Source organism: Loxodonta africana, chromosome X (assembly GCF_030014295.1).
Source record: "Loxodonta africana isolate mLoxAfr1 chromosome X, mLoxAfr1.hap2, whole genome shotgun sequence".
NCBI lineage: Eukaryota > Metazoa > Chordata > Mammalia > Proboscidea > Elephantidae > Loxodonta > Loxodonta africana.
The window spans coordinates 121,248,027-121,270,345 of record NC_087369.1 but is presented as its reverse complement, the minus strand read 5'-3'; the positions used below and the strand labels follow the sequence as shown (position 1 = coordinate 121,270,345).

Sequence of the window (22,319 nt, the reverse complement as noted above, 5' to 3'; positions counted from 1 at the left end):
TTAACATAACAAAGAAAACCTTAATCGTGGTTGGGATTATATCCACATGTATCGTTGTTGTTATGTTATGTACCTTCTAGTCAATTTTCAACTGATAGTGACCCAGTGTGACAGAGTAGGACTGCCCCATAGGGTTTCCTAGGTTGTAATCCTTATGGAAATATTGAACTTGTCAAGGGTTTCATTTTACTTGGATCCACAGTCAATACCCATGGAAGTAACAGTCGAGAAATCAAATGGTGGAGGCAGGGCCAAGATGGCGGAGTAGTCAGACACTTCCGATGAATGCTTTTACAACAAAGACCTGAAAAAACAAGTGAAACAATTACATTTATGACAAGTTAGAAGCCCTGAATGTCAAAGGCAAAGTGAGAAAATGGACTGAGTGGCAGGGAGAGGGAGAGACGGTTTAGATGTGGAGAGGAGTTGCAGGACCTGAATTGCCGGGAACCCTCAGGCGCCATCCCTGGGAACAACTGCAGCGGGCTGGTGGTAGTGTTCAGCCGAAGTTTCCTCAGGGAGAATAATCCAGCCACACAGCCTACTCACACCTCCAGAACCGAAGAAGAAAGGCGCTTTCGGCAAAAACTAAGTACTTGCATATATTTTACCACGCCCGCAGCCCCCAGCCGGCAAGCTGCCTTCAGTGGCTGTCGATTTCCATGGGCCTGAGATAGGTCCTGTTGGGTGCTCTGAGCCATTCTCCCGGCCTTGGAGAAGGAATAAATTCACATTGGGGAAAAGGTAATCTGCCAGCTATACTAACCTGGGGAGCTCAGGTCAGAAGCGACTCTTCTCCAGGCATAAATGGTCCGTGAACTTTGTGCATGGACCTGTGTGGGCCTATTTCAGGAGAATAGGCCCTTGTTGGCAGAATGTGAGTGTTTCAGCGGTGTGGTGGAAGGGTGGATGTTTGATGTTTGACAGGGTCCTCACCTACCCTCACCTGGGGCCTAAGGACTGGTGGCTCCACTCAGGTCACGCAGCCACCCACGACACTGGTCCAGGGATAACTGGTACCTCCCAGTCCTTACAGCAAAAACCACTGGGTGCCCGAGGTCCGTCTGCGGAACGCACCCACCTGTGTGCTCTAGAGAACAGGGATGCACTTTCCTCATGACACTCTAGGGACAGTTATCAGTCCCCTGCCTTGATCAGAACATGACCCCCTACTGCAACCAGATACTGGTACCTACACCAGTCACCCCTGCCCCTCTAAGACTGTAGGACAGAACCTATACCACACACTTGATGACCAGCTACGTGGCCACCTGAGCTGAACCCATACAAGAAAAGTGAATGGGCTCCTAGACTAATATACCCGATAACAAATCTAGCCATCTGGTGACAGGATATCAGAGCTTCAAAGGTGAAAATAATCAAGCTAGCTCACTCAAGCAAACCATTTGGGCATATCAAAACAAAACAAAGCAAGAAGCTAGGATACAGTAAGCAAACAAAAAATTAATACAATAACTTATAGATGGCTTGGAGACAACAGTAAATATCAAATCACATAAAGAAGCAGACCGTGATTGCTTCAACAAGCTCTCAAAACAAGAACCAAGGGATCCTCCAGATGAAAGTGCATTCCTGGAATTACCAGATGCAGAATCTAAAAGATTAATATATGGAACCCTTCAAGACATCAGGAAGGAAATCAGGCAATATGTAGAACAAGCCAAGGAATACACAGATAAAGCAGTTGAAGAAATTAAAAAGGTTATTCAGGAACATATTGAAAAATTTAATAAGCTGAAAAAATCCATAGACAGATAGCAGTAAGAAATTCAGAAGATTAACAATAAAATTACAGAATTAGACAACTCAATAGAAAGTCAGAGGAGCAGAATTGAGCAAGTGGAAGGCAGAATTGGGGAACTTAAAGATAAAGCACTTGACACCAATATATTTGAAGAAAACTCAGGTAAAAATAATTTAAAAAAATGAGGAAACCTTAAGAATTATGTGGGACTCTATCAAGGGAAATAACCTACGAGTGATTGGAGTACCAGAACAGGGAGGGATAACAGAAAATACAGAGAGAATTGTTGAAGATTTGTTGGCAGAAAACTTCACTGATATTATGAAAGCTGAGAAGATACCTATCCGAGATGCTCATCAAACTCTACATAACGTAGATGTTAAATGAAAGTCACCAAGACATATTATAATCAAACTTGCCAAAACCAAAGATGAAGAGAGACTTTTAAGAGTAGCCGGGGATAAACGAAAAGTCACCTACAAAGGAGAGTCAATAAGAATAAGCTCGGACTACTCGGCAGAAACCATGCAAGCAAGAAGGCATTGAAGGAAAAAAATTGACAGCCAAAAATCATATACCCAGCAAAAAAAAAAAAAAAAAAATTTTTTTTTTTTTAACAAAACTGTCTCTCAAATATGAAGGTGAAATTAGGACATTTCCAGATAAGCAAAAGTTTGGGAATTCGTAAAAACCAAACCAAAACTACAAGAAATACTAAAGGGAGTTCTCTGGTTAGAAAATCAGTAATATCAGATATCAACCCAAGACTAGGACCCTGAACAGAGCAATCAGATGTCAACCCAGATAGGGAAATCACAAAAATATATAAAGATTAAAAAACGATAAAAATAGGGAAACAGGGATGTCATTAAGTAAAAGAAGACAACATTAAAACAATAAAGAGGGACTAAGAAATGTAGTCATAGATCTTTCATATGGAGAGGAAGATAAGGCGATATAAAGAAATAAAAGTTAAGTTTAAAACTTAGAAAAATAGGGGTAAATGTTAAGGTAACCGCAAAGGGGACTAAGAGTCTTACTCATCAAAATAAAATACAAGAAAAAAATAGAGACTAAGCAGAAACAAAATAAACTACAATGAATAAAAGGAAAAGACAATATATAAAGATAAATTACGCAACACAAAAAATTAAGTGTGAAAAAGAAACTGCCAACAACACACAAAAAAGACATCAAAATGACAGCACTAAACTCATACCTATCCATAATTACGCTGAATGTAAATGGACTAAATACACCAATAAAGAGAGAGAGTGACAGAATGGATAAAAAAACACGATCCATCCATATGCTGCCTACAAGAGACACACATTAGACTTAGAGACACAAACAAACTAAAACTCAAAGGATGGAAAAAAATATGTCAAGCAAACAACAATTAGAAAAGAGCAGGAGTGACAATATGAATTTCTGACAAAATAGACTTTAAAGTTAAATCCACCACAGAGGATAAGAAAGGACACTATATAATGATTTAAAGGGACGATATACCAGGAGGATATAACCATATTAAGTATTTATGCACCCAATGACAGGGCTGCAAGATACATAAACTCTAACAGCATTGAAAAGTGAGATAGACAGCTCCACAATTATAGTAGGCTTCAACACACCACTTTTGGTGAAGGATAGAACATCCAGAAAGAAGCTGAATGAAGACACAGAAGATCTAAATGCCACAATCAACCAACTTGACCTCATAGACATATACAGAACACTTCACCCAACAGCAGCCAAGTATACTTTCTTTTCCAATGCACATGGAACATTCTCTAGAATAGACCATATATTAGGTCATAAAGCAAGCCTTAGCAGAATCCAAAACATCGAAATACTACAAAGCATCTTCTCTGACCATAAGGCCATAAACGTAGAAAAATCAATAACAAAAAAAGGAGGGAAGAGAAATCAAACACTTGGAAACTGAACAATACCCTGCTCAAAAATGACTGGGTTATAGAAGACATCATGGATGGAATAAAGAAATTCATAGAATCCAGTGAGAATGAAAACACTTTGTATCAGAAAATTTAGGACACAGCAAAGCAGCACTCAGAGGTTAATTTATATCAATAAATGCACATATCCAAAAAGAAGAAAGGGCCAAAATCAAAGAATTATCCCTACAACTTGAACAAATAGAAAGAGAGCAACAAAAGAAACCCTCAGGCATCAGAAGAAAGCAGATGATAAAAATTAAAGCAGAATTAAATGAAATAGAGAACAGAAAAATAATTGAAAGAGTTAACAAGACCAAAAGCTAATTCTTTGAAAAAATTGACAAAATCGATAAACCATTGGCCAAACTAACAAAAGAAAGACAGGAGAGGAAGCAAATAACCCAAATGAGAAATGAGATGGGTGATATCAGAACAGACCCAACTGAAATTGAAAGAATCATCAGATTACTATGAAAAATTTTACTCTAACAAATTTGTAAACCTAGATGAAATGGATGAATTTATAGAAACAGACTACGTACCTAAACTGATAAAAACAGAGGTAGAACAACTCAATAAACCGATAACAAAAGAAGAGATTGAAAGGGTAATTTAAAAACTCCCAACAAAAGAAAGCCCTGGCCCAGACGGCTTCACTGCAGAGTTCTACCAAACTTTCAGAGAAGAGTTGACATCACCACTACTAAAGATATTTCAGAGCATAGAAAAGGACGGAATACTCCCAAACTCATTCTATGAAGCCACCATATCCCTGATACCAAAACCAGGTAAAGACAGCATAAAAAGAGAAAATTCTAGACCTGTATCCTTCATGAACTTAGACACAAAAATCCTTAACAAAATTCTAGCCAATAGAATTCAACAACATATCAAAAAAATAATTCACCATGACCAAGTGGGATTCATACCAGGTATGCAGGGATGGTTCAACGTTAGAAAAACCATTAATGTAATCCACCCCATAAATAAAACAGAAGCCAAGAATCACATGATTTTATCAATTGATGCAGAAAAGGCATTTGACAAAGTTCAACACCCATTCATGGTAAAAACTCTCAGCAAAATAAGAATAGAAGGAAAATTCCTCAACATAATAAAGGGCATTTATACAAAGCCAACAGCCAACATCATCCTAAATGAAGAGAGTCTGAAAGCATTCCCCCTGAGATTGGGAACCAGACAAGGATGCCCTTTATCACCACTCTTATTCAACATTGTGCTGGAGGTCTTAGCCAGAGCAATTAGGCTAGATAAAGAAATAAAGGGCATCCAGAATCATAAGGAAGAAATAAAAGTATCTCTATTTGCAGATGACATGATCTTATACACAGAAAACCCTAAGGAATCCTCCAGAAAACTACTGAAACTAAGAGTTCAGCAGAATATCAGGATACAAGATAAACATACAAAAAATCAGTTGATTCCTCTATACCAACAAAAAGAACATCGAAGAGGAAATTACCAAATCAATACCATTTACAGTAGCCTCCAAGAACATAAAATACTTAGGAATAAATCTTACCCAAGACGTAAAAGACCTGTACAAAGAAAACTAGAAGACACTACTGCAAGAAAACAAAAGAGACCTACAAAAGTGGAAAAACATACCTTGCCCATGGATAGGAAGACTTAACACTGTAAAAATGTCTGTCCTACCAGAAGCCATCTGTAGATACAGTGCATTCTGATCCAGATTCCAATGACATTTTTTAATGAGATGGAGAAACAAATCACCAACTTCATATGGAGGGGAAAGAGGCCCCAGGTAAGTGAAATATTACTGGAAAAGAGCAAAGTAGAGGACTCACTTTACCTGATTTTAGGATTTATTATACCGCCACAGTAGTCAAAACAGCCTGGTACTGGTACAACAACAGATACATAGATCAGTGGAACAGAATTGAGAATCCAGACATAAATCCATCCACATATGAGCTGTTGATATTTGATAAAGTCCTAAGTCAATTAAATGGGGAAAAGACAGTCTCTTTAACAAATGGTGCTGGCATAACTGGATATCCATCTGTAAAAAAATGAAACACTCATACTTCACATCGTGCACAAAACCAGCTCAAAACAGATCAAAGACCTATATATAAAATCTAAAATGATAAAGATCATGGAAGAGAAAATAGGGACAACGTTAGGAGCCCTAATAAATGGCATAAACAGTATACAAAAAACATTACTAACAATGCAGAAGAGAAACTAGATATCTGGGAGCTCCTAAAAATCAAACACCTATGCTCATCCAAAGACTTCACCAAAAGAGTAAAAAGACTACCTACAGACTGGGAAAAAGTTTTTAGCTATGACATTTCTCATCAGCGCCTGATCTCTAAAATCTACATAATACTGCAAAAACTCAACTGCAAAAAGACAAATAACCCTATTAAAAAATGGGCAAAAGACATGAATAGACACATCACTAAAGAAGACATTCAAGTAGCTAACAGATATATGAGGAAGTGTTTACCATCATTAGCCATTAGAGAAATAACAGATCAAAACTACAATGAGATTTCATCTCACTCCAACAAGGCTGGCATTAATCCAAAAAACACAAAATAATAAATGTTGGAGAGGCTGTGGAGAGATTGGAACACTTCTGCACTGCTGGTGGGGATGTCAAATGGTACAACCACTTTGGAGATCATTATGACGCTTCCATAAAAAGCTAGAAATAGAACTACCATATGATCCAGCAGTCCCACTCCTTGGAATATATCCTAGAGAAAAAGAGCCTTTACACAAACATATACATACACACCCATGTTCATTGCAGCATTGTTTACAATAGCAAAAAGATGGAAGCAACCAAGGTGCCCATCAACAGATGAATGGATGAATAAATTATGGTATATTCACACAATGGAATACTATGCATCGATAAAGAACAATGATGAATCCGTGAAACGTTTCATAACGTGGAGGAATCTGGAAGGCATTATGCTGAGTGAAATTAGTAGTAAAAAGACAAATACTGTATGAGACTATTATAAGAACTCAAAAAATAGCTTTAACACAGAAGAAAATATTCTTTGATGGCTATGAGAGGAGGATGGGAGGGAGGGAGAGGAGTTTTCAGTAATTAGGTAGTAGATAAAAACTATTTTAGGTGAAGAGAAAGACAACACCCAATATAGGAGAGGTCAGTACAACTGGAGTAAACCAAAAGCAGTTTCCTGAATAAACTGAATGCTTCAAAGGTCATCGTAGCGGGGGCGGGGGTTTGGGGACCATGGTTTCAAGTGACATCTAAGTTAGTTGGCATAATAAAATATGTTAAGAAAATATTCTCATCTCACTTGGAGAGTGGCGTCTGGGGTCTTAAACGCTAGCAAGCGGACATCTAAGATGCATCAACTGGTCTGTACGCACCCGGAACAGGAGAATGAAGAACACCAAAGACACAAGGTAATTATGAGCCCAAGGGACAGAAAGGGCCACATAAACCAGAGACTACATCAGCCTGAGACCAGAAGAACTAGATGGTGCTCAGCTACAACGGATGCCTGCCCTGACAGGAAACACAACAGAGAACCCCTTAGGGAGCAGGAGAGCTGTGGGATGCAGACCCCAAATTCTTGTAAAAAGACTAGACTTAATGGTCTGACTGAGACTGGAAGGACTCTGGAGGTCCTGGTCCCCAGATCTTCTGTTAGCCCAAGATTGGAACCATTCCCAAAGCGAACTCTTCAGACAGGGATTGGACTGGACTATGGAATAGAAAATGATACTGGTGAAGAGTGAGCTTCTTGAATTAAGTAAACACATGAGATTACATGGGCAGGTCCTATCTGGAGAAGAGATGAGAGGGCAGAGGGGTCAGAAGCTGGTTGAATGGACACGAAAATAGAGAGTGGAGGGAAGCAGTGTTCTGTCTCATTAGGGGGAGAGCAACTAGGAGTATGTAGCAAGGTGTATATAAATTTTTGAATGAGAGACTGACTTGGTTTGTAAACTTTCACTTAAAGCACAATTGAAATTAAAAAAAAAATTGAAATGGCATATTGCATTGGGCAAATCTGTTGCAAAAGACCCCTCTAAAGTGTTAAAAAGCAAAGATGCTGCTTTAAGGACTAAGGTGCACCTGATCCCATTCATGTTATTTTCAATCACCTCGTATGCATGTGAAAGCTGAACAGTGAACAAGGAAGACGGAAGAATTTATGCATTTCAGTTATGGTGTTGGGAGAGAATATTGAATATACCACGGACTGCCAGAAGATCCAACAAACCTATCTGTTTTGGAAGAAGTACAGCCAGAATGTTCCTTAGAAGCAAGGATGGCGAGACTTTGTTTTGCTTACTTCAAACATGTTATCAGGAGGGACCAGTCTTTGGAGAAGGACATTATGCTTGGTAAAGTAGAGGGTCAGTGAAAAGGAGGAAGACCCTGCACAAGATGGATTGACACAGTGGTATAACAATGGGCTCAGGCACAGCAACGAATACGAGGATGGCGCAGGACTGGGCAACATTTCATTTTGTTATATATGGGGTCTTCATCAGTCAGAAACTGACTTCATAGCACGTAACAACAATAATATTTATGGGAGCAGAATGTCAGGGCTTTTCTTTCGTGAAGCTGCTGGGTGGGTTTGAACTGCCACCCTTTTGGTTAACTGTCCAGTGCTTAACTGTTGTACCACTAGGGCTCCTTACTCACATGTGTAGGGCTTAGGATTTACAGTACATATTTTTGGAGGATGCAATTCAAGCCATAACAATGTGCAATCCTATTCTTCCCATAATTCCTGTGATTTTTTTTTTGTGTGTGTGATTTTGCACAGTATGGTGATTTTTTGTAACACTCAAGTCACGTTAGAGCAGACTGTATAAATGAATTAAAATTAAATAAAATTAAGAATTCAGCTCCTTAGTCACAGTAGCCAAATTTCAAGTCCTTAGTAGCCACATGCAGCTAAATAAAAAAATGTGGCTAGTGGTCCCCATATTAGATAGCACAGACATAGAACATTTCCTTTATCACAGAAGGTTCTACTGGGCAGCACTGATACATAGCTTAACTGTTCAATCTGAAAGGTCAGATTAAATGATGAGCTTGCACCAAAGCTCACTCTAAACTTTTTCCTGATACCTTTCTAGGTATGTTCCTGCTCCGTCATTCTGGGTTCCTTATCTGCTGAGACCACGACCCAAGAATCTGTGGGACATCTTACTCTTTTCCTATTTGTTTTCCGTTCTTTGAAGTACAGCTGCAAAAGTCTTTTGTTTCGTTACTTACACACACACACACACACACACACACACACACACACAGACACAGACACATTTAATTTTGGTGTATGTTTATTTGGTCTACTTTAGGGCACTTCAAGTTTTTTTTTTGGCTGTCTGATTTTTTTATTGTGGTAAATATATATGTAACAAATTGTTTGCCTTTTCAACATTCTTCACTTGTACAATTCAGAGACATTAGTTAAGTTTATCTTGTTGAACCATTGCCATTATCTGTTTCCAGATTTTCTCCTCTTATATTTTTTTGCAGGTGAAATTTGAAGCTCAGAAGAAAATTTTACAAAGACTAGAGTCTTACCTCCAAATGCTCAATGGAGCCAGTGTGACAATAGCCATACCCAAATCTGAGGGACTCTCTTGTCTGCTCCATCCTATTATACCTTCTGTAAGCCCCCACCTCCCTATTCTTTACCTACTAAGTCTCCTTAATGGCTAATGATACCAGCAGTGTTTATTTATGAGGCATTTGCTGAGGACCAGCCCTATGTTAAGTGATTAGCATGCATCATTGTGTCATTTACTGTTAATAATAACTGGGAGGAGTAGGTGCTGTCATTTTACAGTTGAGGACTTTCTAGTTTAAAGAGATTAAGTACCTTGCCCAAGGCCATACATCTAGAAAGTTCTAGAGCTGAGATTCACACTCAGGTCTATCTGATGCAAAGACTACTTTCTCAGCCACTATATTACTGCCTCCTTAGAAAGATTCCAGACTTTGAAAACCTTTGTAATGAAGCCCCAGAGAATCAGAGTTTCATTTATGGCAGGGGTTGGCAAGCTATGGCCCTTAGGCCAAATATGTCCCACTGCCGTATTTGGTAAATGAAGTTTTATTGGAATACTGCCAAGCTGACTTGTTTATATATTGTCTGTGGCTGCTTTCAGGAGTCCCTGGGTAGTGCAGAGGGTTAAGTGCTTGAGTAGTAACTGAAAGGTTGGCAGTTCCAACCCACCCAGAGGTTCCTGAGAAGAAAGTCCTGGTGATCTGCTTCTGAAAGGTCACCGCCGTTGAAAACCTTATGGAGGGCAGTTCTACTGTGCGACACTTGGGTTCACCATGAGTTGGAACCAACTTAACGGCAACTGGTTATGGCTGCTTTCATACTACAAGGACAGAATTAAGTGGTTGCAATAGGGACCATATGGCCTGCAAAGCCTAAAATATTTACTATCTGGCCTTTTACAGAAAAAGCATCATCTCTGTAGGGCCTTGATCTTTTCAGCCATGGACTTTCACATATGCCATACCTTCCAAGCAAGCATCATTTGTCCCTATGTAGAGACTCATTGCTGAGTTGATTCGGACTTATAGTGACCCTGTAGGAGTGGCTGGTGGATTGGAACTGCTGACCTTTTTGGTTACCAGCCTGAGCTCTTAACCACTGCGCCACCAGGGCTCCTATGCAGGTAAGTCTTACTTTTCTTTATTGTTGTCCATTTTGGCTTCATTTGACCTGTTCTCCCTCTCCTTTCCTTCTGTCTTCTCCAGCCTGTCATCAATGGTTACCGAAATAAGTCCACCTTCTCTGTGAACCGAGGCCCAGATGGCAATCCAAAGACCGTGGGATACTACGTGGGAACTTGGAGAGGTCAATTGAAGGCTGTGACTAGTAGAAATAACAAACCAAGGACTGAGGAAAGGGAAGGGCTCAGAGGACAGTGTCAGCAGGAATGGTAACCCGTAACCCACTGCCGTCAAGTCGATTCCAGCTCATAGCAACCCTGTAGGACAGAGTAAAACTGCCCCATAGGGTTTCCACAGGGTTTATGGGATGGTTCTACTCTGTCCTATAGGGTTGCTATGGGTTGGAATCAACTCGATGGAAGTGGACATAGAGTTTCCAAGGCTGTAAATCTTCACGGAAGCAGACCGCCACATCTTTCTCCTGCAGAGGCGCTAGTGGGTTCGAACCACCGACCTTTCAGTTAGCAGCTGAGCACGTTAACCACGGTGCCACCAGGGCTCCTGAGCAGGAGTGGAGAGGAGTAGCAAAAATGGTGTTCCTAAAGGAGAAGGTTGAATTGGATGTCTCATGCAAAACATGATCACAATTGTAGATCTTTTTTGGTGGGTTAACTGTGGATCCTTTTTGGTGGCTAGTGATTGTAATGGTGACAGCAATGAAAGCCCCCTACCCTTTCTTCCTCTAAAGTCCATATGCGTGATCTCTAGTGAGCAGATAGTAAATGTTAGCATTGCTGCTGATGCTGTCCTGTCATCATCATTGTCGTCATCATTTTATGCTACTTTCCATATTTGGAGCAGCCTCCTCCTTATTCCAGCGTGACCTTTTCATTTCACATCCCCTATCCCTGAACGCTAGAGCTTCCTGTGATAAATCTGCCTTAAAAGAATTAGTGGGGGAGGTGAGTGCTGATGAGGGAAATCACTATGCATATTTCTAAGACTTCATTCCAGTATCCATTCCCAGATTCCATTCCTGAGCTTTCTATTTGCCCATTTTCAATAAACTCACTTGAAACACCATCATTTTATAATTAGTCACGCTGCTTAATATCCATATGCCTTAGACTACAGTTCATTAGGGCAGGTGCTTGGGTTTTTTTTTTTCCCCTGTGCGCTGAATTAAATGAGTATATGACGTCAGTGTTGTATTAGTCAGTAATAGAAAAACAAAGCCCATTACATTTTATTTTCCTCTTAAAATCAGAACAGAAAGCAGACGTTGTTATATTACGCATTCATGGCATAAAAGAAAACATTGAGAACTAGCCCCATTGAGAAGTCTATTCTTGATGACTAGACCAGGAAACAGGTTTTCTCTGAAAAATGGCTGTGAGCTTGAATCAGGTACTTTGTTTCTTGATGTCTGCATATGCCTCATTGAAGGAGGGAGTTTGAGTTGCCAGACATTTTCTCTGAGGTAATCTTTTAAGAAGAAAACCATATAAATCGAATTTCTTTCTCTTTCTATAGACAGGAACATCGTGTGTGTACGGTCTCACCATCTGAAAAATATCCCTGAGAAACACAATCAAGTGGCACAGGTGAAAAGGAACAAGGGCTGGTTGATGATGACCCAGGGCATTGTAGCCTGCAACAGCAGCATCCCTGACATTTTAATAATAGAGCCGCTTCTAGTGCTAGGAGGGAGGAGGGCTCTGTACTGAAAGCATACCTCTTAACTTGGAGAGAACATTGCCAGTGTTTCATTTCAGGGAGGGTGGAGGAGAGGAGTGAGAACTGTACCTTTTATTGTAAATGTCAGGCATCCAAGGCATTTAATAAAACCAAAAAACCAAACCCACTGCTGTCAAGTTGATTCCGACTCATAGTGACCCTATAGGACAGAGTAGAACTGCTCCATAGGGTTTCCAAGGAGTGCCTGGTAGATTCAAACTGCTAACATTTTGTTTAGCAGCTGAACTCGTAACCACTACGCCACCAGGGTTTCCACTAGGCATTTAATAGTGTGAAAGTATTAGGAAAGACAGGTACTGATGAGGACAATATAGCAGTGTCAGATGTCTGAAATATTTGGAAACCTAATGTTTTCACCAAGGAGTCCCGGTTGGCACAGTCGGTTAAGCTCTCAACTACTAACCGAAAGGTTGGCAGTTTGAACCCACACAGAGGTGCTTCAGAAGACAGACCTGGTGACCTGCTTCTAAAAGGTCACACAACCTTGAAAACTCTGTGGAGCACAGTTCTACTTTGGAACACATGGGGTCGCCTGAATGGGAATCAACTCCACGGCGACTAGTTTGGTTTTTTGGTTGGAGTGTTTTAGACAGAACAGAATTGAGAAACATCATGAGAGGTGTAGGAGTGGTAGTAAGGCATCTACACAATGGGGTTGGCCTTTGAGACGTTTTTATATCCTGTTTCATGCAGCTGCTATTTATTGAGTGCTTATTATGTGTCAAGCACTGTGCTAAGTGTTGGGAATGCAATGGTGACTAAAACAGACATGGTCCCTGCCCTCAAAATAAAAACAAAGCGGAAGCTTTACTACCTTATTAGACTGAGGATTGAGCAGGACTCCAACTGAACAGCCTTGTTCCCTGTTAATTCTCACCAGCATCCACCCTCCTACTATTGCAGGTTTCTGACATTTGGAAGGTGTCTTCTGATAGGACACATCCTGATCTCCAGTTTCCTTGTTAGGACATAGCTCCCTTTCTAGGACCTTTCTCCAGGAACCTTCCTACATGGTCCATCAGCTTCTTCTCTCATTCTCTTTAGTGACTACTGTAATCTCTTACCTCGCTCCTCAAGTTTCCTACCCCTTCATATCTGCCTTTGCTCTTGGCAGATGACCATGCCTTGTTTTCTCTTTATTTATGTTATTTGATTGATGTTGTCGTTGTTGAAATATACACAGCAGAACATACAGCAATTCAACAATTTCTACAATTCTGTGCGATTGATTACATTCTTGAAGTGATGCAACCATTCTCACCCTCGTGTTAGTCATCTAGTGCTGCCATAACAGAATTACCACAAGTGGATGGTATTAAGAAAGAGAAATTTGTTTTCTCACAGTCTAGTAGGTTACAAGTCCAAATTCAGGGCCTCGGCTCCAGGGGATGCCATTCCCTCTCTGTCGGCTCTGGAGGAAGGTCCTTGCCTTCAATCTTCCCCTGGTTAAGGAGCTTCTCAGGTGCAGGAACCCCGTGTCCGGTGCTGCTTTCTTGGTGGTATGAGGTCCTCAACTCTCTGCTTGCTTCCCTTTCCTTTTATCTCTGGTGGTGCAGGCCACACCCCAGGGAAACGCCCTTTACCTTGGATCAGGGAGGTGACCTGAGTAAGGGTGGTGTTACAATCCCACCCTAATCCTCTCAACATGAAATTACAATCGCAAAATGGAGGATAACCACACAATGCTGGGTTCATGGCCTAACCAAGTTGATGCAGACATTTCTGGGGAGACATAATTCAATCCATGACACCCTCCTTTTCCAAAATGTTCCTCACCCATTAACATAAACTCACTGTCCCCTAAGATTCCTATCTAATCTCTCCAGTTGCTATTGTCAGTTTGATCCCATATAGATAGTTCTTAAAAGAGCACAATGCTCAAGGACCATGCCTCGTTTTTCACTGAAAAACTAAGACCATCAGATGAAAGCTCCCTTAGCTGCTTCTCCTACCATCTATGAGTTTAGCTGAAATCTTACCTCTTCTTTCCTGCTGTCTTAGTGGGGAAAGAGGTGGTTGGTTTTTCCCTGTACAAGGCTTTTTTTGCCCCCTTTTTGGACTCATTCCTTTCCACCTCCCCAGGATCCTTGTTCCTTCATTACATACCCTCTTTCTCCTGTTTCCTTACCCCCTTCTCTCCTACCTCTATTGCTTCTTTTCTTTCAGTTCATAAACATATTATCTCCCATCTTTAAAAAAATTTGATTATTCTTCTACCACCAACACTCCATAGAAATTGATCTTGCCAAAGTCATCAGTGACCTTTGTTTTGTCAAATCCATTGGAAACTTTCTGTCCCTAACTCACTCAACCTATGTCTGCTGTTGGCAGCATTTATTATTCTTATTCCCTCCTTGAAACACCATCTCCGTTTGGTTTCTGTGATACCGTTCATTCATGGTTGTCCTCCTATTTCTCTGGCCACTTCTTAGTTTTTCTCGTTGGATCTTTTTCTCTTCTGTTTTCCCACTATAAATGTTGGTGTCCCCTAGGACTCTGTCCTTGGCCGTTTTCTTTCAGAATGTGTTCATGTGAGAGCACACCCAATCATAGCTAATGATTTGAATGACAACCTAGAAATTGTTGATGTTGTTAGGTGCTGTCAAGTCAATTCTGACTCATAGGTAGTCAAGATAGGCCATATCAAGAAGAAGCTGTTTGAATAGAGTAGTGGTTCTCAGTGGGAGACAGTTTTGCCCCACAGGGTACACTTGGCAATATCTGGAGACATTTTGGGTTGTCACCACTAGTGGTGGGTGCTACTGGCATCTAGTGGATAGAAGCCAGGAATGCTGTTAAACATCCCATAGTGCACAGGACAGTCCCCCACAACAAAGAATTATTTGGCCCAAGATGTCAATATTACCAAGGTTGAGAAACCCTGGAATAAAGACTTAATGGAGGTGAGGGTGTTATACTCCAGGCAAAGAGAATAGTCTTTGCAGAGGCCCTAAGATGAGAGTATGGCAGATTTTTGGAGGAACTGCAAGTAGGCCCAAATGAACGAGAGGAAAAGTAGTAGGAGATGAGGTAAGATAGCGGGGGCCAGATCATGTATTGTCTTGGGGGTCATTGTGGGGACTTCAACTTTTATTTTGAGTGAAATGGGGAGCCACTAGTGGTTTTGATCCGGGAATGTCATGATAAGATTCAGGTTTTAACAGGATCACTCTGGCTGTTGTGTCAAGGATAGATTATTGGGGGGCAAGGTAGAAGCAGGGAGAATAGTTAGAAAGCTATTGCGATTATCCAGGTGAGAGATGATACAGACTGAGACGGGCTGTGGAGGTGGATACAACTTGAAGACTGAACAACAGACATTCTTGATGGAGTAAAAAATGGATTCAAGTGCTTGAGTGGAGCAAGTGGAAGAATTACTGTCAACTGAGATGGGAAGACTGAAGTACTGCAGACTTTAGGGGGATGATTTCTAGCTCAGTTCTAGCCATGTTGCATTTGAGATGCCTATTAGGCATCCAAGTAGATGTGTCAAGTAGACAATTGGATATGTTAGCCTGGGGTTCAAGAGATAGAAATTTGAGAGTTGTCAAGATAGAAATGGCTTCTACAGCCATTGGACTGGAAGAGATTGATCACGAAGGGAGTGAGAGCAGATAGAAAAGAGAAGAGGAACATGGACTGAGCCCTGTGGCTCTCCCATTTTAAGGGGCCTGAGAGAAGAAGAGGAGCCAGCAAAGGAGACTGAGAAGGAGCAGGCAGTGAGGCTGAGTGAAGACAGTGAAGTGGGGAGGAAGGATTCATCAGCTGTGCCAGAAGCTGCTGATAGGTCAAGTAAGGTGAGGACTGAGAATTGACCATTGCATTGAATGATGTGGAAGTCATTCATGACCTTGACAAGAGCAATTTTAGTGGAGTAGTAGAGATGAAACCCTGAATGGAATGGATTTAAGAGAGAATAGGAGGAGAAAATTTAGAAACAGTGAATAAAGACAACTATTACAAGGGACAATAAAGTAGTCTGGATATTTGGAAACTCTGTTGGTGTAATGGTTAAGAGCTGCGGCTGCTAACCAAAGGGTCGGCAGTTTGAATCCGCCAGGCACTCCTTGGAAACTCTACAGGGCAGTTCTACTCTGTCTTATAGAGTCACTATGAGTCGGATATCTGGGGGAAGAACTTTCCTGACTGATGGAACAGACACTGCAAAAGCCCTAAGACAATAGTAAGCATGGCTTGTTTGAGGAACAGCAGGGAGGACACAACTGGGGCAGAGTAAGGCAAGGACTGGAATTGACCATTGGCCTTTGGAACAAGGAGGCCGTTGGTGATCCTAATGTGAACAGTTTCAGTGGACCTGATTAGAGTGGGTGAATGGGACTAGAGGAATGGGAGGCACTGAGTATATACAATTCTTTTGAAGAGTTTTGCTACAAAGGGGAGCAGAGAAATGGGGCAGTAGTTGGTGAAGAGAGTGAGGTCAAGAGATGGTTCTTATCTTTTTTTAAAGATGGGAGAATAAGAGCATTCTTGTATGTTGATGGGAATCATCTAGTAGTGAGGGAAGAAAATGATGGTGTGTGAGAGAGAAAAGGAAGAATTGCTGGAGCAATGATCATAAGTAAGCATAAACCATTGGCTGTCCTGAATTGTACATATAGAAATGGTTGAATTGGTGTGTTTTGCTGTGTATATATTCTCAACAACAAAACAAACAAAAAACCATTTGCCATCGAGTTGACTCTGACTAATGGTGACCCCATGTGTCGTCAGAGTAATACTGTACTTCATAGGCTTTTCAATGGCAGATTTTTTGGAAGTAGGTTGCCAGACCTTTCTTCTGGGTGAACTTGAACTGGCAACCTTTGATTAGCTGCTGAGTGTGTTAACCGTTTATACCACCCAGGGACTCCTAAGTAAGCTTATACCTTTTATGTTTCTTTATTTCATTTCAGTAGGAGTTTTAGGAGGAATATTCTGCCCTTACCACAAGGCCCCTTCGGTCTTAATACTTAGGCATTCCCATATAAGAATAGGCATTTTAGTCTCCACTTTATAAATGAAGAAACCAAGGCCCGAGATCATATAGTAGAGAACCTGTATTTTGCATGTACCGATTCATTATTTTCCAGGTCAGACTCAATTTTTCAATTCACATTCTTTCCGTACGTCTATGATATTTGAATCTTGCTTTCCAAAAGCATTCCTTTCCAACCAGCTAAAAAACAAAAGTTTCTGCAGTCTTTCTTTGAATCGCCAACTTCAAGATTTGAAAATTATGAAATTATAGCAAAAGTGATCAAATGTAGCCTAAATTGGTTTTATGTCCTCAGGCAGCACTGGTTTTTGGTATAACCCCCCCTTCCCTGCATAATTTTGGGCTTGTTTGAAAATACAGTGAACCCAGAACACATGCATTATGAAAACAAAACCCTAATAAATCAGACAGGATGTCTTTGTTGTGATAGCAGTTGGCTTTTGTTTGAGAAGTTTGCTTTTGAGGATTTTTAACATGCCATCGACTAAATCAGGATTGCATTTGACTTGTATTCCCAGGTGAATCTGATTACATGATAATGGAGTTGATTATATGAATATGGAAATAATAGGCTTATATTTGGAAGTTACAAGTAAGAATAGAATCATAGCAGCCTAGTAGTATATTAGGAATTGCTGCCAGAAGAAATTAATGGAAATGGAAGATTACTGCATTCTGTAATGGGTTTATGGGCTGAGATACTGTATATAAGGAGCCCTGGTGGCACAGTGGTTAAGTGCTCGGCTGATAACCACAAGATTGGTACTTTGAACTCACCAGCTGCTCCGCAGTAGAAAGATGTGACAGTCTGCTTCTGTAAAGATGACAGCCTTGGAAACCCTATGGGGCAGTTCTACTCTGTACTATAGAGTTGCTATGAGTCAGAATCAACTTGACAGGAATAGTTTTCTTTTTGGTTTGTACTATATGTTGAATAAACTGAGATTCTATATACAAATATATTTTTTGTTCATTCATTTATACCTTCTTTTAACAGTGTTTATTGAGTACCTATTATGTGTTAGGAAACCCTGGTAGCATAGTGGTTAAGAGCTATGGCTGCTAACCAAAAGATTTGCAGTTCGGATCCACCAGGCGCTCCTTGGAAACTCTATGGGGCAGTTCTACTCTGTCATACAGGGTCTCTGTGAGTCGGAATCGACTGGATGGCAACAGGTTTGGTTTTGGTTTATTACGTGTCAGACTAAGGATACAACTGTAAGCCTTCATGGAGTTTCCAGTTTGGAAAACAATGGATAGTATCCCTCTAGAAGGTTGTAGGCAGGGATTATACATTTCCAGCATGAATAAACAGCTATGGGACTTATTAATTTTGCATTTGTAATAATACTGTTTTCTTCCTAGTACTATGAAGTATTCCTTCGACAGTCCCCAGTAGAGCCCTGCCTACTGTTTCACGAAGGTGGGTACTGGCGTGAGCTCACAGTCCGCACCAATAGCCAAGGGCACACGATGGCCATCATCACTTTCCATCCCCAGAAATTAAGTCAGGTGAGACTCACAGGGTCATAAGAGTCAGTTTCTGAAGCAACCCTTACTATTACTATGCTGCAGCTGGTTTTTGGAAGTTTCAGGGCAGATAACAGAACCTATACCTCTATAGAGTATTAATGGAGGCCAGGGAGAGGGGTTGGGGATGAGGAAAAGGAGGTGGCTATTTAAGCATGTCGCTGGCGTAATCAAAGCCTAGAGATTGTGGCTTGCTTATCAAATTAATTATCACATGGTGATGTCTAAGTATTTTCATAAGAACTTTGCCATGAAAATTAGCAGGTGCTTTCCTGGATCCAAAAACCAATTCAATAGAGATTAGAATATAGTCAGAATTTCATGACCCAAATAATGTCTTACATTTGTAATGCACTTAGAGCTTTCAAACATTAACACAATAAAACATTCCTATACTTATTTGATCATCTCAACCAATTTGGGAGAGAAGGAGAGGTATTGTCAACCCTCATTTTACAGATGGGGAAATGGAGGCACAAAAGTACCCAAGGTTAAAGACCAGCAAATAGCAAAGCTAGCACTAGAACCAGGTCCTTTGGTATTTTTAACTCTATAGCCCCAGCAGGGTTCATTGTGATATATCCTTGTGTCAAACTAATGGTTAGGCTGTCTGCAGTGATGCAGGAATTTTAAAATGTTCTGAACTCAAAGACGGGGTTTAGTTACTGTACCCATTCTCTTCTGTGCCTCCCTATTTCCTTTCTCCCAGGACTTGCACTTTATGAAGTGGTGTTTTTTTTGGTGGATGGTTGGGATGTTTGAAGTGGAGAGGTATGAAGGGAACCAAAAGGTTATTGCTTCTTCGTGATGGCACAAAAGCTTAGTTTAGCTCCTTGCTTAGAACAGGAATAGCTCTACACTTTCTTTTTTGTTGTTGTTGTTTTTTGCATTGTAATCATCTCTCTTCTTTTTTTTTTAAATTGTGCTTCAGGCGAAAGTTTACAGCTCAAGTTAATTTTTCATACAAAAATTTATGCACATATTGTTTTGTGACATTAGTTCCAATCCCCAGAATGTGACAGCACACTCCCCCTTTTTACCCTGGGTTCCCTGTGTCCGTTCAACTAGTTCCTGTCTCTTCCTGCCTTCTCATGTTGCCTCCGGACAGGAGCAGCCCATTTGGTCTCATGTATCTGATTGAACTAAGAAGCACAATCCTCACATCACACTTTCTTTAGAGAATTATTAAATAGGCTCCAGCCAGAGAAAGTACCACAGATATTGTAAAAAAAAAAAAAAAAAAATTTTTTTTTTTTTTTTTTAGGATTTGTCAAAAGCAGAGAAGCAAAGCAGTTCTTCCACTGAGATGTGGCAATAGCTTGTTTTTGGTCCTATAAAACATTGCTTTGTGTTAAGTGTTATTTATAATAAGAGTTGAGAAATGTGCCCTCTTGTCTGACTACTGCAGGGCTGACTACTGTAGGGTTTGGAGAGACAATTTGTCAGAGATGAGTCTTTGCTTGACTTCTGATTTCATGGTCTGGACAGGAGGAGCTCTGTGTCCAGAAGGAAAGTGTAAAGGAGTTTTTCACCAAAGGGCCAGGAGCAGACTGTGACTTGACATCACTTTACTTCCAGGAAAGGTAAACCTGGGACAGCCAAATGGCAAGTAGGAGGCCAAGGGCTGTCATATTCTGGGTTTGTAGATTACTAATGTACGGCTGCTGATAGTTGAGGATCTGGGCTGAGTGCTCCTGGCCCTCATACCCCAGCCAGGTCTGGGAAGCCAGACCAGAATATAGACTGGAGAGTGTCTGCATTACCTCCATCCCTAAGAGGGGAGCTCCTGCAGAGCTTTCCGGGGTGGGGGCGTGGGGGGTGGGGCGCAGGATGGGGGTCATAGCAAGGAGGCTTTGTCTCCTGAGATGCTGGAACCCTCCCCTCCAACCAACCACTAGAGGCACCAGTGAGCTGCTCTGCCCCCAAGATACTTTTTTTTTTTCAGCACCATGACCCGTTGTAGCCATCAGCAGTCCCCCTACCAGCTCCTGTTTGGGGAACCCCACATCTTTGAAGATCTCCTGGACTTGAAAATCCGCATCTCTCCAGATGCCTTTTTCCAGGTTAACACTGCTGGTGCAGAGATGCTGTATCGGATTGTGGGAAAGCTGAGTGGAGTGAACTCTAACACCATCCTCCTTGACATCTGCTGTGGCACTGGCAAGTGGCAGCCCACAGCTGAATCTGTGTGCTGCTTAGCTCCCAAACACTGCCCACCTAGTACATGGGGCCATTGCAGCTTAGTGGGGGAGGTGGCGATGGTAGTGCAGGCATAACCCTGTTGGATTATGCCTAAAATACCCTTCCCTTATCCTGTCTTGCTTCTCCAGGTGTGATCGGCCTCTCTCTGGCTCGACATACCTCCCAGGTTCTCGGGATTGAGTTGATGGAGCAGGCGGTAGAGGATGCCAGGTGGACTGCAGCCTTCAATGGTACACTGCTCACAGTCTGGGGAGAAATTGAGATGCACTTGTTCCTTGCTATGGAAAGAGTTGTGTGGGAAAGGGTATCTATCCCCTATCTGTAGTGAAGAACGGAGGGGATTCTGAAGTGGTCAGAATTGGGTCCTGATTGTTTTCTGTAAAAGGTCCTGTCTTAGTCATCTACTGCTGCTACAACAGAAATACCACAAGCGAATGGCTTTAACAGAGAGATTTATTCTCTCACAGTCTAGTAGGTTACAAGTCCAAATTCAGGGTGTCAGCTCCAGGGGAAGGCTTTCTCTCTCTGTCGGCCCTGGAGAAAGGTCCTTGTCCTCAATCTTTCCCCGGTCGAGGAGATTCTCAGGCGCAAGGACTCCCGGTCCAAAGGACGTGCCCTGCTTCTGGTGCTGCTTTCTTGGTGGTATGAGATCCTCATCTCTCTGCTTCCCTTTCCTCTTATCTTTTGAGAGATAGAAGGTGGTGCAGGCCACACCCCAGGGAAACTCCCTTTACCTTGGATCAGGAAGGTGACCTGAGTAAGGGTGGTGTTACAATCCCACCCTAATCCTCTTTAACATAAAATTACAATCACAAAATGCAGGACAACCGTACAATACTGGATATCATGGCCTAACCAAGTTGATACACACATTTTTTGGGGAACATAATTCAATCCATGACAGGTCCTAATGACTTTTTTTTCTGTTCTTTTTTTTAATTAATTTATTGTGTTTGAAGTGAAACTTTACACAGCAAATTAAGTTCCCACTTAATAATTGCTACACATATTATTCAGTGATATTGGTTACATTTTTCACAATGTGTCACTGTTTTCATTCCGTTCTGGTTGTACCATTTCCAGTACTCTTGTTTCCCTGCCCACTTACCTTCTCATCTTTGCTTTGGAGTAATTTTTGACCATATGGTCTCCTGTTGATGATTTTTTTAAAGTGCTCATCACTCACGGATGATATTCCTTATTTTATGAGCCAATCTGTTTTTTAGCCAAAAGGTGACCTTAAAGGATAATTTTTGCCTAATGATGTTCTCTAATCTTTTTTTTTTTAATCAAGAAAAAGAGACAGAGGGAAGGAACAAACCTAGCTGGTAGGAACAGAAGTAGATAAAACTTTGAACGATATAGAAGAACCTTCTTGACATTAGACTCATGAAGCATCATAGCATGCTACAATAG

General features: G+C 41.1%; 1 protein-coding gene across 2 annotated transcripts in view; it reads left to right on the top strand.

Moving 5' to 3' along the window:
• Positions 1 to 22,319, top strand: part of TRMT2B (tRNA methyltransferase 2 homolog B) — a 49,480-nt gene that overhangs the window by 12,988 nt on the left and 14,173 nt on the right. Inside the window, exons 4-10 of one of the 2 annotated variants that reach the window (XM_010601391.3) lie at positions 9,263 to 9,397; positions 10,502 to 10,601; positions 11,951 to 12,021; positions 18,537 to 18,683; positions 20,190 to 20,284; positions 20,647 to 20,861; positions 21,032 to 21,133. In XM_010601391.3, coding sequence (XP_010599693.1) covers positions 9,263 to 9,397; positions 10,502 to 10,601; positions 11,951 to 12,021; positions 18,537 to 18,683; positions 20,190 to 20,284; positions 20,647 to 20,861; positions 21,032 to 21,133 — 865 coding nt within the window. The remainder of the gene's footprint in view (positions 1 to 9,262; positions 9,398 to 10,501; positions 10,602 to 11,950; positions 12,022 to 18,536; positions 18,684 to 20,189; positions 20,285 to 20,646; positions 20,862 to 21,031; positions 21,134 to 22,319) is intronic. The other variant, XM_023541162.2, reaches the window with a different exon arrangement.